This window comes from Salvelinus fontinalis, chromosome 12 (assembly GCF_029448725.1).
Source record: "Salvelinus fontinalis isolate EN_2023a chromosome 12, ASM2944872v1, whole genome shotgun sequence".
Classification (NCBI taxonomy): Eukaryota; Metazoa; Chordata; class Actinopteri; order Salmoniformes; family Salmonidae; genus Salvelinus; species Salvelinus fontinalis.
In genome coordinates, this window is record NC_074676.1 from 55203145 (window position 1) to 55220928 (window position 17784).

Sequence of the window (17784 nt, forward strand, 5' to 3'; positions counted from 1 at the left end):
ACTGCAGTACTTAATGCAGCTGGTGGCCACACCAGATACCGACTGTTACTTTTGATTTTGACACCCCCCCTTTGTTCAGGGACACATTATTACATTTCTCTTAGTCACATGTCTGTGGAACTTGTTCAGTTTGTCTCAGTTGTTGAATCTTGTTATGTTCATACAAATATTTACACATGTTAAGTTTGCTGAAAATAAATGCAGTTTACAGTGAGGACGTTTACAAGCATAGCATACCCATAACATGATGCAACCACCACTATGCTTGAAAATGTGGAGAGTGGTACTCAGTAATGTGTTGTATTCTGAACAAAAAGTGAATTGCTTTGCAACATTTTTTACAGTATTAATGTAGTGCCTTGTTGCAAACAGGATGCATGTTTTAGAATATTTTTTATTCTGTACAGGTTTCCTTCTTTTCACTCTGTCATTCATGTTAGTATTGTGGAGTAACTACAATGTTGATCCATCCTCAGTTCTATCACAGCCATTAAACTCTATAACTGTTTTAAAGTCACCATTGGCCTCATGGTGAAATCCCTAAGAAGTTTCCTTCTTCTCCAGCAACTGAGTTATGAAGGACGCCTGTATCTTTGTAGTGACTGGGTGTATTGATACACCATCCAAAGTGCTCTTCAATGTCTGCGTCTTTTTTTTATTTTTTACCCATCTACCAATAGGTGCCCTTCTTTGCGAGGCATTGGAAAACCTCATTGGTCTTTATGGTTAAATCACTGCAGGACCTTACAGATAATTCTATGTGTGGGGTACAGAGAGGAGGCAGTCATTCAAAAATCATGTTAAACACTATTATTGCACCCAGAGTGAGTCCATGAAACGTGTTATGCTACTCGTTATGCACATTGTTTTCTACTCAACATATTGAGGCTCCTTGACATAACAAAGGAGTTGAATACTTAGTGACTCAAGACATCTCAGCTTTAAATTTTTTATACATTTTAAAACATTTCAAAATACACAATTCCACTTTGACATTGTGTGTAGGACAGTAATAAAGATAGATTAAATTGTCAATTTTAAATTCAGGTGGTAACACAAAAAAATGTGGAGAAAGTCATACATTCATTTAGACAAAGTCTAGGGATGTAAATACTATCCAAATGTATATAACATATGTTGGCAGTATGAGGGTTAATAAATCATTTATATAAACTCATTTTAAAATTAGTTATTAATTGCATAATCTGACTGTGGGATTACATACTGTAGCAGTAATAAGAGCTGTAAGGTCTTCCCCTGTCCCCGCTGTGAAGCATCAGACCCAGACATGTCTCCATGTGTCTGTCTTAAGGTCTTCCCCTGTCCCCGCTGTGAAGCATCAGACCCAGACATGTCTCCATGTGTCTGTCTTAAGGTCTTCCCTGTCCCCGCTGTGAAGCATCAGACCCAGACATGTCTCCATGTGTCTGTCTTAAGGTCTTCCCTGTCCCCGCTGTGAAGCATCAGACCCAGACATGTCTCCATGTGTCTGTCTTAAGGTCTTCCCCTGTCCCCGCTGTGAAGCATCAGACCCAGACATGTCTCCATGTGTCTGTCTTAAGGTCTTCCCCTGTCCCCGCTGTGAAGCATCAGACCCAGACATGTCTCCATGTGTCTGTCTTAAGGTCTTCCCTGTCCCCGCTGTGAAGCATCAGACCCAGACATGTCTCCATGTGTCTGTCTTAAGGTCTTCCCCTGTCCCCGCTGTGAAGCATCAGACCCAGACATGTCTCCATGTGTCTGTCTTAAGGTCTTCCCTGTCCCCGCTGTGAAGCATCAGACCCAGACATGTCTCCATGTGTCTGTCTTAAGGTCTTCCCCTGTCCCCGCTGTGAAGCATCAGACCCAGACATGTCTCCATGTGTCTGTCTTAAGGTCTTCCCTGTCCCCGCTGTGAAGCGTCAGACCCAGACATGTCTCCATGTGTCTGTCTTAAGGTCTTCCCTGTCCCCGCTGTGAAGCATCAGACCCAGACATGTCTCCATGTATCTGTCTTCGTAGCTCCGCTATGTGAGCAGGACTGATGCGACAGCACCCTCCTGTTGGAAGACAAAACATCCTAGTTCAGGGATGGGCTACTTTGATGGGGGTCGGGGTTCACAAAATATCTGAACTCATCAGTGGCTCGCGGGACTGCCTACCCACATCCATACCCACATATTCAGTCAGAGCCGGCCCTAGTCTTTTAGGGGCCCTATCCATGCCCACACATTCAGTCAGAGCCGGCCCTAGTCTTTTAGGGGCCCTATCCATACCCAGACATTCAGTCAGAGCCGGCCCTAGTCTTTTAGGGGCCCTATCCATACCCAGACATGCAGTCAGAGCCGGCCCTAGTCTTTTAGGGGCCCTATCCATACCCACACATTCAGTCAGAGCCGGCCCTAGTCTTTTAGGGGCCCTATCCATACCCAGACATGCAGTCAGAGCCGGCCTTTGCCTTTTGGGGGCTCTAAGTGAAATTCTGTTGCCATGGGCTAATTGAGTACCTGTCAGTGACTGACATAACAGAAAAACTGTTGATGCACAACATTTTGAAATTGCACCTTGTGTATTCTACCTAGCAACAGTAAGTTGACACCCCGACTGAATTCCTAAAAAAACATTGATCTGTAAATTGATTTGCGGGCCTACAAAAGGGGGTTTCCCATCCCTGTACTAATACAAAGACAACATTAGTTCAGCTGTTGTCCTACCTATAAGTGCACACCCTTGTTTCATCCACTCCAGACTCAGTTCAGCGATTGAAGATATTCTTTTTTCTGGTTTTCTCCACCTTTTTAAATGATAAAAAGTTCAAAATCAATACAAGAGATTCACTCAATACTCACTTGAAACAACTGAGGAATCATCATGGAACTGTTGACTGAAGTGAACAGTTGATATTAGTCTAGATTTCTTATACTACAGCAGACATCAGTGTGTTTACTACTACTACCTGGATGTGTCAGGTCACAGACCTGTGTAAAGCCAAAGTCTTCGTCCAAAAACGGCACCCTAATCCCTATTTAGTGCACTACTTTTGACCAGAGACCCCATAGAGAATAGGGTTTCCATTTTGGGATGCATTCAAGGTGATTTAGTTTCACTCACCCAGAGTATGTATCCCACTCCTCTCCACTGTTGGGGTACACCACCCAGCCGAGATCTGGTCTCCTCTGTGTCCTGGCTGAGTCTAGGAGGGGCTTGACCAGGGCTGGAGGACAGCAATTCACCCCTACAGCCACCAGCTGACTGGACCTACTGGCCAGCTGGACCGCCTCAGAGAAACGACTGTTGTCAGATATACACTGGCCATCCTGAGGAGAATAGAAGACATAATACTGTATTTTTACATCCCATATTTAGAGCAACAAACACTCAAACTGGACAGTTTATCTCAATCTCTTCATCCAAAGACTCCATCTTGGACACTCACTGACAGTTGGGGCTGATTTGTGTGATGTATTGTTGTCTCTAACCATCTTGACCTTTGTGCTGTTGTCTGTGGCCCAATAATGTTTGTACCATGTTTTGTGCTGCTGTCATGTTATGTTGCTACCATGTTGTTGTCATGTGGTGTTGCTACCATGTTGTTGTCATGTGGTGTTGCTACCATGTTGTTGTCATGTTGTGTTGCTACCATGTTGTTGTCATTTTGTGTTGCTACCATGTTGTTGTCATTTTGTGTTGCTACCATGTTGTTGTCATGTTATGTTGCTACCATGTTGTTGTCATGTGGTGTTGTTGTCATGTTGTTGTCATGTTATGTTGCTACCATGTTGTTGTCATGTGGTGTTGTTGTCATGTTGTGTTGCTACCATGTTGTCATGTGGTGTTGTTGTCATGTTGTGTTGCTACCATGTTGTTGTCATGTTGTGTTGCTGTCATGTGGTGTTGCTGTCATGTTGTGTTGCTACCATGTTGTTGTCATGTGGTGTTGCTACCATGTTGTTGTTATGTTGTGTTGCTACCATGTTGTTGTCATGTTGTGTTGCTACCATGTTGTTGTCATGTTGTGTTGCTACCATGTTGTTGTCATGTGGTGTTGCTACCATGTTGTTGTCATGTTGTGTTGCTACCATGTTGCTGTCATGTTGTGTTGCTACCATGTTGTCATGTGGTGTTGCTGTCATGTTATGTTGCTACCATGTTGTTGTCATGTGGTGTTGCTGTCATGTGGTGTTGCTACCATGTTGCTGTCATGTTATGTTGCTACCATGTTGTTGTCATGTGGTGTTGCTGTCATGTGGTGTTGCTACCATGTTGTTGTCATGTGGTGTTGCTGTCATGTTGTGTTGCTACCATGTTGTTGTCATGTGGTGTTGCTGTCATGTGTTGCTACCATGTTGTTGTCATGTGGTGTTGTTGTCATGTGGTGTTGCTACCATGTTGTTGTCATGTGGTGTTGCTACCATGTTGTTGTCATGTGGTGTTGCTACCATGTTGTGTTGCTACCATGTTGTTGTCATGTGGTGTTGCTGTCATGTGTTGCTACCATGTTGTTGTCATGTGGTGTTGTTGTCATGTGGTGTTGCTACCATGTTGTTGTCATGTGGTGTTGCTACCATGTTGTTGTCATGTGGTGTTGCTACCATGTTGTTGTCATGTGGTGTTGCTACCATGTTGTGTTGCTACCATGTTGTCATGTGGTGTTGCTGTCATGTTATGTTGCTACCATGTTGTTGTCATGTGGTGTTGCTGTCATGTGGTGTTGCTACCATGTTGTTGTCATGTGGTGTTGCTGTCATGTTGTGTTGCTACCATGTTGTCATGTGGTGTTGCTGTCATGTTATGTTGCTACCATGTTGTTGTCATGTGGTGTTGCTGTCATGTGGTGTTGCTACCATGTTGCTGTCATGTTATGTTGCTACCATGTTGTTGTCATGTGGTGTTGCTGTCATGTGTTGCTACCATGTTGTTGTCATGTGGTGTTGTTGTCATGTGGTGTTGCTACCATGTTGTTGTCATGTGGTGTTGTTGTCATGTGGTGTTGCTACCATGTTGTTGTCATGTGGTGTTGCTGTCATGTGTTGCTGCCATGTTGCTGTCATGTTGTGTTGTCATCTGTTGCTGCCTTGCTATGTTGTTGTTTTAGGTCTGTCTTTATGTAGTGTTGTGTCTCTCTTGTCGTGATGTGTGTTTTGTCCTATATTATTATCTATATTTATTAAATCCCAGCCTCCGTCCCCACGAGGCCTCTCGGTAGGCCGTCATTGTAAATGAGCATTTGTTCTTAACTGACCCGCCTATTTAAATAATGGTTAACTAACTAAATAACGAGAATCAATGTGTCTTTCCTAGATCCCTTGCGTCCTCTCTCCTTGCCTATTTCTCAGAACGCTTTGGTAAAGAATGTTTAAAAGGTAGGAACTTAGGAGACGAGGAGAAAGGACGGCGAGGAACCAAGGAAAGACAAATTGAGAAAGAGTCTTAATTACATATAGCGTGAATTACCTTACAGGAGAAGGCCAGCCATGCTTTAGAATCTGGAAACTCTCTGAGCAGCTCCACCAGAGCTTCTGCCTCCTTCACGCTTGGGATGGTTTCCATGGCAATGAGATCGACCCCTGCTGTAACTAGACAGTGGACCTGGGGGCGGTGCCAGGCTTTCAGTTCCTGGAGACACAGAGAGAGAGACACATTTCAAAAAATGTGGGCACAATCAGAATGTGGACAGATCAGGACAAAGGACGCATGTTAGCAGTAGGTATAAACATTTTACATTACATTTTAGTCATTTAGCAGACGCTCTTATCCAGAGCAACTTACAGTAGAGTGCATACATTTTATTACATTTTACATACTGAGACAAGGATATCCCTACCGGCCAAACCCTCCCTAACCCCTAACCCGGACGACGCTATGCCAATTGTGCGTCGCCCCACGGACAAACGAGGCTAGAGACCGAGTGCAGACAGACCATAGGAACACTAGTCTACTATACTGAACACAATACAAATATAAACGCAATATACAAGGATTTCACTGAGTTACAGTTCATATAATGAAATTAGTCAATTGAAATACATTCATTAGGCCCTTATCTATGGATTTAACATGACTGGGCAGGGGCGCAGCCATAGGTGGGCATAGGCCCACCCACTGTGGAGCCAGGCCCAGCCAATCAGAATGAGTTTTTCCCCACAAAAGGGCTTTATTACAGACAGAAATACTCCTCAGTTCCATCAGCTGTCCGGGTGGCTGGTCTCAGACGATACCGCAGGTGAAGAACCCGGTTGTGGAGGTCCTGGGTTGGCGTGGTTACACGTGGTCTGCGGTTGTGAGGCCGGTTGGATGTACTGCCGAATTCTCTAAAACGACGTTTGAGGCGGCTTATGGTAGAGAAATTAACATTCAATTATCTGGCAACAGCTCTGGTGGACATTCCTGCAGTCAGCATGCCAATTGCGAGCTCCGTCAAAATTGAGGCATTTGTGGCATTGTGTTATGTGACAAAACTGCACATTTAAGAGTGGCCTTTTATTGTCCCCAGCACAAGGTGCACCTTTGTAAAGATCATGCTGTTTGAATAGCTTCTTGATATTCCACACCTGTCAGGTGGATGGATTATCAAAGGAGGAATGCTCACTAACTGGGATGTAAACAAATTTGTGCACAAAATTGGAGAGAAATAAGCTTTTTGTGCGTATGGAACATTTCTGGGATCTTGTTATTTTAGCTCATGAAACTAACACTTTACATGTTGCGTTTTATATTTTAGTTCAGTGTAGATACTGATAGGTCAACCCCAATGTGAGTTGTTTCTTGGCATTGCCTGCCTTACCTCAACACTCATCTCCGCAGCGTAAGCGCCAGTGTACTCTGAGCCGTTGTGGAGAAACGCTCCGTAAGGTCCAACAGAACCTGCCACCAGAGGAACCCTGCGATCTGAGAAAATAGAAAGATACCAACATGAACAACTCTGATCATAGAAATAAGAGCTTCAGAGACATCTTGTCCAAATTACAAGATCTCTTGTAGTGCTTTGCTGAGCTGGTAGGTCCTGAGCAGCTTAGCCAATGTTTGCAATGATGATGAAAAAATAACATCCAATCACTAATGAATAAATAATAATAATTGATTGGATTTATACCAGCTGAGGTTCCTCAAAGCGCTTTTCATAGTCGGGGGAAACTCACCTCATTCACCTTCAATGTTTCCGGAGGCCTGGAATGCAACAGTTTTGTGTACAACACGAAGTTTGTAATTAGACTGAGTGTCTGTGTCTTGCTGTGTTCCACCTCTGGGCAGCCAAATGTTTTAGGAAGCCAAGCATGTATTCAGACCGGTGAAAAGAGTCTGACAGCGGGCGAGTTTGTTATGCGTCACCTGATGCCATATATGCTGATATTGTGGAGAGAGTAAATAGCTGTAACTCAGCAGCTAAGAAGAACATGAAATCGCTAGACCGCCTTATGTTTGCAATACTTACAAAGTTTGTACGAACAGGTCGATAATGTATTTTGTGTAAAACATGTAAATGTAGCTGAATGAAGCTTACTGTACATGAATTTGCGCTTAATGAGGCATGGAATGCAATAGTTAGAACAGTTGTGTACAACAGGAAGTCTGTAGGCTACACCAGTGACCAGACAATGTGTAGAATTGCAGGAAATGAACTCAAAGGTTAAAAAATTTTTTTAAAAACAACTCTGCTGTCAAGAGGGGGGGGCTGCTAAAATGTGTGTGTGGGGGGGGCAACAACATTTTGCTTTGGGCCCCCAAAAGGCTAGAGCCGGTTCTGACTGCCTGTGTGGGTATGGATGTGGTATGCAGACCCTTGAGCCACTGCCCCCCCCCCCCCCCATGATGAGTTCAGATGATTTTTTGTTGCCCCCCCCCACCCATCAAAGTTTCCCATCCCTGGCCTAGAATGTTGTCTCCACCTGTAACTTACAGTGCCTGCTCACCTGATGGAGGTTGGTCAGCCATAAACTGTTTGACACTCTCTCTGGCCAGAGTCACTCCTGACATGATCAGTTGGTTGGCCTGTTCAGGGGTGATGTCCAGGTGCCTGGTGAAGCCCTCAACACTAGCCTGGTACGTGGCTGTAGTTATCACATCAGCACCAGCACACAGAAACCTAGGAAGAGAGAGACAACACATCTGTACTGCTTTGCAACGGTAAAGGGAGAACTACAACAACAATCAACAATAGTCTATGTTAAACAACTCACCTGTAATGAGCATCTTTAATAGCCTGTGGGTTAGTATGTAGCAGCCTTGCACTCCACAAAGGATCTCCCTGTATCCACGCAAAACATTCTAGTCAAATATACAGGATGGGAAGTACAGGAGAATATTCATTACGCCGATTCTGTTGCAAACCTGCATTTGTCCAAAACAATATTTCGTTTATGTTGCTGTTTGGAATAATGTAATGATTTACAACCCAGCTCTCTTTGGAATTACTCATAAAATGCAATTTGATGTATTTCACCTGTAATTTACAACCTGTTGATTCCAGTTCTGTTGCCAGTCCACCATCTACAATAAGTGGACCCCGACCAAAATCCATTAATTTTAGAATATCCGTTTTGTCCATGGTCACTTACTGGTAGTCTATCTCACTCGGCCATTTATCTTTGACTAACTTAAAGTAACGTTACTAAGCCGGTGCTGCACCTTGTCCTCTTCCGGTAAAAGCAAGATTGGTTATTTATTAACATATTTAACTACCCCCATCTCTGACAAAATTAAAAACAGAAGAAGTCAACCCACGTTGCGCAAGGGGTCATAGTTTCTACTTCCGGAAACAACATTATTATTTTTGCATTCGTTGCTAATTCTGTGCTAATTCCCGTCCTATATTTATGTAAAGCGTCCAAGTTATTTATTTGTTGTTATAAAATAAATTTTGCCCGTGTTAAACATTTCTCCGCATGTTGCTATGGTGATATGTTGTAAAACGAAGCTAACTGCTACTATAGCCACACGAACTGTCGTCATCGGGGATCTCTATCTAAAATAATGGTAAGATAAAGCATCGCCAGCTACCCTTCGTGGTTTCATAAATGTAGGTGCTACCAAAGCATTAAAAGACATGCTCTCACTATGTTTTGAAATGGTGTACGATTTAGGTAGCAGTGAACCGTCGTTTGCGAACTTTGGCTAGCATAGCTAGCGCAATGACTGTATATGAATGCGTTAGCTAGCCAACCAACCAAAGATTAGATTTTTTTTAAGAGAAACTTTATTTAACTAGGCAAATCTGTTAGGAAAAAAATATTATTTACAATTACGGCCTACTGGGGAACAAGTTAACTGCCTTGTTCAGGGGCAGTACGACAGATTTGTACCTTGTCAGCTCGGGGATTCGATCCAGCAACCTTTCAGTTACTAGTCCAACGCTCTAACCACTAGTCTACTTGCCGCCCCAATGCAGGCAAAAACAAGATATGTTTGTAATTTGAACATCATACAACCAAACGAAGTTACTTGGTCAGTTGAAATACTTTACGCAAAATAATACCTTTTTGCTTGCTGACTATTAGGCTCCCCAGGCCATTGTGGTAAATTAGTTACCGTATTATCTACCGGCAGATGGCGTCATTTCCCCACAATGAGCTGTCCAGGTTGTGCGATGGACAGAAAATCTGTCAGTAGAATCATGTTTGTTCTACTGTTTGGCCTCTATCTCTAACGTCCCACAGTGTTATTCATAATTTATAGCTGCTATGAAGGCATTTGTGGGGAGAGGATGGTGACAGCATTTTGTCCAACACTTACATGCATATCGTTTTGTCTTTCATATCATTGGCCATGGCTGGTCTCATCCGTCCATGACATGTCCAAACTAGGAGACCAGTACAGTAAGTATGACAGTCAAGTAAACTGAATTTGGCTTACCTGCCAAGCAATCAGTTGACCAACTGTGATAATGCACTGACTGAATGTGATGCGCATTGTAGACTAGCTTAGAGGTACATCGGTAGATTCGGCATAATAAATATGCTCACAAGGCCTGCATTCACAAAGCGTCTTATAGTAGTAGTGCTGATCTAGGATCAGTTTTGCATTTTGGATCATAATGAATAAGACTGGGGTAATTAGCTAGATAAATAGAGCAGCCCTTTGAGAAGCATTGTGAATACGGACCAGTACCATTTTCTAAGCATTTTTGTATTACTGTATAACAATCTCTTACCTAGTCTATCGCTCACTGTACGTGATTCATTTTGTGAGGAATATTGATCTGCCTTAGTGCAGGCAGCAGCAGGAGATGTTTCCATTGATAGCACTGTGGGACAGCAGGTGTCTGAGAAAGAATGGTCTTTCTCTTCCCAGAGCTGGCTGAAATGAAGGCCCTGCTCTGTGTGGTTGGAGACCACATGGATCTAGTTATCACAACTTGGCCTGGCTAGCACAGATGTTAGTTTAGGCTGGGTGTACACTGCACGACTTTCATAATACTAACATCGCTGAGCCTCTCACATTCAACTTCACTGTAGTCTTGTTGTCTTGCCAACGTAGTGGTGCGTATACCAAATGATGTGGCAGAGACGGAGGGTCACACACTACAAGATTCTTCAGTTGGTCGTGAGGATTCTCCATGCCACCACGCTGTCTCTCTAAAACAATGATGTGATTACATTGTTAACGTAGCTACAACGAGCTGTGGCAAAAATCAGCCTCAAATGTTTTCAGTCAGACATTGACGCCTTGCCATATAGAGTTGAAATATCTAGCCAACATTTTGAATTGAATATCATTGCTTGTGAACTTCAGAGCTGTAACGATTTGACACTTTGATTAAAGTCATGGCTCCTGCTGGAGAGTCTTCACATTCTGGGTGATGTGATACAACGTCATCATCTCACTTGCCTCTTCTCTGGTGAGCTCTTAATGGCTATTGCTGATCATCATTCTCAAAACCTATAGGCCTTCAGTGTGTGACAGGTTTGTGTTTTATTTAAAAAAAAATTATACCCCCTTTTTTCGATCTTGTCTCATTGCTGCAACTCCCCAACGGGCTCGGGAGAGGCGAAGGTCGAGTCATGCATCCCCCGAAACATGACCCGCCAAACCACGCTTCTTAACACTCGGCCGCTTAACCCGGAAGCCAGCTGCACCAATGTGTCGGAGGAAACACCATTTAACTTTCAACCGAAGTTAGCCTGCAGGCACCCGGCCCGCCACAAGAAGTCGCTAGAGCGTGATGAGCCAAGTAAAGCCTCCCCCTGGCCAAACCCTCCCCTAACCCGGATGACACTGGGCCAATTTTGCGCCGCCCTGTGGGACTTCCGGTCAAAGCTGGCTGTGACACAGCCTGAAATCAAACCCGGGTCTGTAGTAACGCCTCAAGCACTGCGATGCAGTGTGTTAGACTGCTGCGCCACTCGGGAGGCCCAGGTTCATGATTCTGAAAGGACCGTAATGACCAACCTGCCCTCTAAATACACCTCTGCTGTCTTCAACCAGGATCTCAGTGATCACTGTCTCATTGCCTGCGTCCGTAATGGGTCTGCGGACCACACCTCATCACTGTCAAACGCTCCCTAAAACACTTAAGCGAGCAGGCCTTTCTAATCGACCTGGCCCGGGTATCCTGGAAGGATATTGACCTCATTCAGTCAGTAGAGGATGCCTGGTTATTCTTTAAAAGTGCTTTCCTCACAATCTTAAATAAGCATGCCCCATTCAAAAAATGTAGAACCAGGAACAGATATAGCCCTTGGTTCACTTGGCTCACTCCAGACCTGACTGCCCTTGACCAGCACAAAAACATCCTGTGGCGTTCTGCATCAGTTTCAAATAGCCCCCGCGATATGCAACTGTTCAGGGAAGTTAGGAACCAATATACACAGGCAGTTAGGAAAGCAAAGGCTAGCTTTTTCAAACAGAAATTTGCATCCTGTAGTACAAACTCCAAAAAGTTCTGGGACACTGTAAAGTCCATGGAGAATAAGAGCACCTCCTCCCAGCTGCCCACTGCACTGAGGCTAGGAAACACTGTCACCACCGATAAATCCACGATAATTGAGAATTTCAATAAGCATTTTTCTACGGCTGGCCATGCTTTCCACCTGGCTACCCCTACCCCGGTCAACAGCCCTGCATCGCCCACAGCAACTTGCCCAAGCCTCCCCCATTTCTCCTTCCCCCAAATCCAGATAGCTGATGTTCTGAAAGAGTTGCAAAATCTGGACCCCTACAAATCAGCTGGGCTAGACAATCTGGACCCTCTCTTTCAAAAATTATCCGCCGCAATTGTTGCAACCCCTATTACTAGCCTGTTCAACCTCTCTTTCGTATCGTCCCAGATTCCTAAAGATTGGAAAGCTGCCGCGGTCATCCCCCTCTTCAAAGGGGGAGACACTCTAGACCCAACCTGTTACAGACCTATATCTATTCTATCCTGCCTTTCTAAGGTCTTCGAAAGCCAAGTTAACAAACAGATCACCGACCATTTCGAATCCCATCGTACCTTTTCCGCTATGCAATCTGGTTTCCGAGCTGGTCACGGGTGCACCTCAGCCACGCTCAAGGTCCAAAACGATACCATAACCGCCATCAATAAAAGACAATACTGTGCAGCCGTATTCATCGACCTGGCCAAGGCTTTCGACTATGTCAATCACCACATTTTTATCGGCAGACTCAACAGCCTTGGTTTCTCAAATGACTGCCTCACCTGGTTCACCAACTACTTCTCAGACAGAGTTCAGTGTGTCAAATCGGAGGGCCTGTTGTCCAGTCTCTATGGGGGTGCCACAGGGTTCAATTCTCGGGCCGACTCTTTTCTCTGTATACATCAAGGATGACGCTCTTGCTGCTGGTGATTCTCTGATCCACCTCTACGCAGACGACACCATTCTGTATACTTCTGGCCCTTCTTTGGACACTGTCAACAAACCTCCACACGAGCTTCAATGCCATATAACACTCCTTCTGTCGCCTCCAACTGCTTATAAATGGAAGTAAAACTAAATGCATGCTCTTCAACCGATTGCTGCCCGCACCTGCCCGCCCGTCTAGCACCAATATGTGGACATCTACAAATACCTAAGCATCTGTTTAGACTGTAAACTCTCCTTCCAGACTCACATCAAACATCTCCAATCCAAAATCAAATCTAGAATCGGCTTCCTATTTCGCAATAAAGCATCCTTCACTCATGCTGCCAAACATACCCTCGTAAAACTGACTATCCTACCGATCCTTGACTTCGGCGATGTCATTTACAAAATAGCCTCCAACACTCTACTCAGCAAATTGGATGCAGTCTATCACAGTGCCATCCATTTTGTCACCAAAGCCCCATATACTACCCACCACTGCGACCTGTATGCTCTCGTTGGCTCGCCTTTGCTTCATATTCGTCGCCAAACCCACTGGCTCCAGGTCATCTATAAGTCTTTGCTAGGTAAAGCTACGCCTTATCTCAGCTCACTGGTCACCATAGCAACAACCACCCGTAGCACGTGCTCCAGCAGGTATATTTCACTGGTCATCCCCAAAGCCAACACCTCCTTTGGCCTCCTTTCCTTCCAGTTCTCTGCTGCCAATGACTGGAATGAATTGCAAAAATAAGTTGGAGACATATCTCCCTCACTAACTTCAAGCATCGGCTGTCAGAGCAGCTTACCGATCACTGCAGCTGTACACAGCCCATCTGTAAATAGCCCATCGAACCAACTACCTACCTCATCCCCATATTTGTTTTTGTTTTTCTGCTCTTTTGTACACCAGTATCACTATAATGACATCACAATACCCCATAATGACATCACAATACCCCATAATGACATCACAATACCCCATAATGGCATCACAATACCCCATAATGACATCACAATACCCCCCACACCAGTATCTCTACTTGCACATCATCATCTGCTCATCTATCACTCCAGTGTTAATTGTTAAATTGTAATTACTTCGCCACTATGGTCTATTTATTGCCATACCTCCTTACTTCATTTGCACACACTGTACATAGATTTTCTATTGTGTTATTGACTGTACGTTTGTTTATCCCATGTGTAACTCTGGGTTATTGTTTGTGTCGCACTACTTTGCGTTAACTTGGCCAGGTCGCAGTTGTAAATGAGAACTTGTTCTCAACTGGCCCACCTGGTTAAATAAAGGGTTAGGGTTATATATATTAATACCTGGTTAAATAAAGGGTTAGGGTTATATATATAAATACCTGGTTAAATAAAGGGTTAGGGTTATATATATAAATACCTGGTTAAATAAAGGGTTAGGGTTATATATATTAATACCTGGTTAAATAAAGGGTTAGGGTTATAAATATAAATACCTGGTTAAATAAAGGGTTAGGGTTATATATATTAATACCTGGTTAAATAAAGGGTTAGGGTTATATATATTAATACCTGGTTAAATAAAGGGTTAGGGTTATATATATAAATACCTGGTTAAATAAAGGGTTAGGGTTATATATATAAATACCTGGTTAAATAAAGGGTTAGGGTTATATATATATATATATATAAATACCTGGTTAAATAAAGGGTTAGGGTTATATATATATAAATACCTGGTTAAATAAAGGGTTAGGGTTATATATATAAATACCTGGTTAAATAAAGGGTTAGGGTTATATATATAAATACCTGGTTAAATAAAGGGTTAGGGTTATATATATTAATACCTGGTTAAATAAAGGGTTAGGGTTATAAATATAAATACCTGGTTAAATAAAGGGTTAGGGTTATATATATTAATACCTGGTTAAATAAAGGGTTAGGGTTATATATATTAATACCTGGTTAAATAAAGGGTTAGGGTTATATATATAAATACCTGGTTAAATAAAGGGTTAGGGTTATATATATAAGTACCTGGTTAAATAAAGGGTTAGGGTTATATATATATATATATATAAATACCTGGTTAAATAAAGGGTTAGGGTTATATATATAAATACCTGGTTAAATAAAGGGTTAGGGTTATATATATAAATACCTGGTTAAATAAAGGGTTAGGGTTATATATATATATATAAATACCTGGTTAAATAAAGGGTTAGGGTTATATATATAAATACCTGGTTAAATAAAGGGTTAGGGTTATATATATAAATACCTGGTTAAATAAAGGGTTAGGGTTATATATATATATATATATATATATATATATAAATACCTGGTTAAATAAAGGGTTAGGGTTATATATATAAATACCTGGTTAAATAAAGGGTTAGGGTTATATATATAAATACCTGGTTAAATAAAGGGTTAGGGTTATATATATATAAATACCTGGTTAAATAAAGGGTTAGGGTTATATATATAAATACCTGGTTAAATAAAGGGTTAGGGTTATATATATAAATACCTGGTTAAATAAAGGGTTAGGGTTATATATATATAAATACCTGGTTAAATAAAGGGTTAGGGTTATATATATTAATACCTGGTTAAATAAAGGGTTAGGGTTATATATATATAAATACCTGGTTAAATAAAGGGTTAGGATTATATATATAAATACCTGGTTAAATAAAGGGTTAGGGTTATATATATAAATACCTGGTTAAATAAAGGGTTAGGGTTATATATATAAATACCTGGTTAAATAAAGGGTTAGGGTTATATATATAAATACCTGGTTAAATAAAGGGTTAGGGTTATATATATAAATACCTGGTTAAATAAAGGGTTAGGGTTATATATATAAATACCTGGTTAAATAAAGGGTTAGGGTTATATATATAAATACCTGGTTAAATAATAATAATAATCCGGATTGCCAGTTGTGCTCACCCTGTCCTTTCCTCTGTTCCTCTCTCCTTTCCTCTGTACCTCTGTCCTCTCCTCTCTCCTTTCCTCTGTACCTCTGTCCTCTCCTCTCTCCTTTCCTCTGTACCTCTGTCCTTTCCTCTGTACCTCTGTCCTCTCCTCTCTCCTTTCCTCTGTACCTCTGTCCTTTCCTCTGTACCTCTGTCCTTTCCTCTGTACCTCTGTCCTCTCCTCTCTCCTTTCCTCTGTACCTCTGTCCTTTCCTCTGTTCCTCTCCTCTCTCCTTTCCTCTGTACCTCTGTCCTTTCCTCTGTTCCTCTCCTCTCTCCTTTCCTCTGTACCTCTGTCCTTTCCTCTGTACCTCTGTCCTTTCCTCTGTACCTCTGTCCTTTCCTCTGTACCTCTGTCCTTTCCTCTGTACCTCTGTCCTTTCCTCTGTTCCTCTCCTCTCTCCTTTCCTCTGTACCTCTGTCCTTTCCTCTGTTCCTCTCCTCTCTCCTTTCCTCTGTACCTCTGTCCTTTCCTCTGTTCCTCTCCTCTCTCCTTTCCTCTGTACCTCTGTCCTTTCCTCTGTTCCTCTCCTCTCTCCTTTCCTCTGTACCTCTGTCCTTTCCTCTGTTCCTCTCCTCTCTCCTTTCCTTTGTACCTCTGTCCTTTCCTCTGTTCCTCTCCTCTCTCCTTTCCTCTGTACCTCTGTCCTTTCCTCTGTTCCTCTCCTCTCTCCTTTCCTCTGTACCTCTGTCCTTTCCTCTGTTCCTCTCCTCTCTCCTTTCCTCTGTACCTCTGTCCTTTCCTCTGTTCCTCTCCTCTCTCCTTTCCTCTGTACCTCTGTCCTTTCCTCTGTTCCTCTCCTCTCTCCTTTCCTCTGTACCTCTGTCCTTTCCTCTGTTCCTCTCCTCTCTCCTTTCCTCTGTACCTCTGTCCTTTCCTCTGTTCCTCTCCTCTCTCCTTTCCTCTGTACCTCTGTCCTTTCCTCTGTTCCTCTCCTCTCTCCTTTCCTCTGTACCTCTGTCCTTTCCTCTGTTCCTCTCCTCTCTCCTTTCCTCTGTACCTCTGTCCTTTCCTCTGTTCCTCTCCTCTCTCCTTTCCTCTGTACCTCTGTCCTTTCCTCTGTTCCTCTCCTCTCTCCTTTCCTCTGTTCCACTCTGCTCTCCTCTCTCCTCTCCTCTCTCCTTTTATCTACTCCTCTCCTCTCTCCTCTCCTCTCTCCTTTTATCTACTCATCTTTCTTCTCCTTCATCTCCCTTCCTGGCTCTCTCCTTTCCTCTCTCCTTTTCTCCTTACAGCTCCCCTCATGGCTCTCTCCTCTGCTCCATTCTGTCACTCATGCATCCCTACCTCACTACCGGGATTCTGCCTCTTCTCTGTCTAGGAAAGTAAACCATACACTTGTTTAAAAAAATTATAGCTTAAGCTTTTTAAAGAGTTAGCGAACTAAGTAAAGTTTCATTTAACACAGGCAGATTTGACATTAGCCAGCTAAGTTAACATTACCTGACACTTGTCCCTGCTCCCCCTTTCTCTTTCGCTGCTTTTCCTCTGGAGAAAAAATAAATCAAATGGAAGACAGATAAATCTAGCTATCTTGCTTGCACTTGATACAATTCCAAACCAACTAGCTAGCTAACTTGCTAGATTAGTAACGTTAGTTAACCATGTTCCTATCGTCAACATACATGTGGATATTGGTAAGCTAATTGCCGTTACAATTGTGGCAGCAATATTATAGATGTAATTGATGTTAACCTTCAGAACTGTGTTGAACCCAGACAGATGATCTATTTACCAAGACAAGTGAATGTGCTTCACAGAATTTTATTGATACTATGTTTGGTAGAAATAGGAGGTTTCTTTTGGTGTGGCGGTCAATGATTCTGCCGTGGCGCAGCGCCAGATCTAAATGAACGCAGAGGAAACACTGACCCACCCTACTGGGGAGCCAGGCCCTGACAGGCCAATCAGATCGATGGGTTAAAGCATTGTTGTTGATTTTAGATCAAATCTGTGCATTTTTTCTTTCTACATGTTGCTAAAATGCTGTCTGTTCCACTTTAAACGAAACAATGTTTCACACACAAGTTATTTTCAAAGAGAT

General features: G+C 42.8%; 2 protein-coding genes across 2 annotated transcripts in view; one reads left to right on the forward strand and one right to left on the reverse strand.

Annotated features, from left to right (window-relative positions):
• Nucleotides 1-935: 935 nt before the first annotated feature.
• On the reverse strand, nt 936-8700 carry zgc:172121 (uncharacterized protein LOC337599 homolog). Its single transcript, XM_055941123.1, has 8 exons — nt 8420-8700; nt 8157-8224; nt 7890-8062; nt 6764-6867; nt 5434-5595; nt 3091-3296; nt 2694-2773; nt 936-2039 (listed from the first exon to the last, which is right to left on the reverse strand). The coding sequence occupies exons 1-8, from the start codon at nt 8522-8524 to the stop codon at nt 1933-1935; spliced, it is 1005 nt and encodes a 334-aa protein (XP_055797098.1). The 5' UTR covers nt 8525-8700; the 3' UTR covers nt 936-1932.
• A 38-nt stretch (nt 8701-8738) lies between these two features.
• Nucleotides 8739-17784, forward strand: part of nme7 (NME/NM23 family member 7) — a 177546-nt gene continuing 168500 nt past the window's right edge. Inside the window, exon 1 of the mRNA XM_055941122.1 lies at nt 8739-8952. Within this exon, the coding sequence (XP_055797097.1) occupies nt 8950-8952 (3 nt within the window). The 5' untranslated portion in view covers nt 8739-8949. The remainder of the gene's footprint in view (nt 8953-17784) is intronic.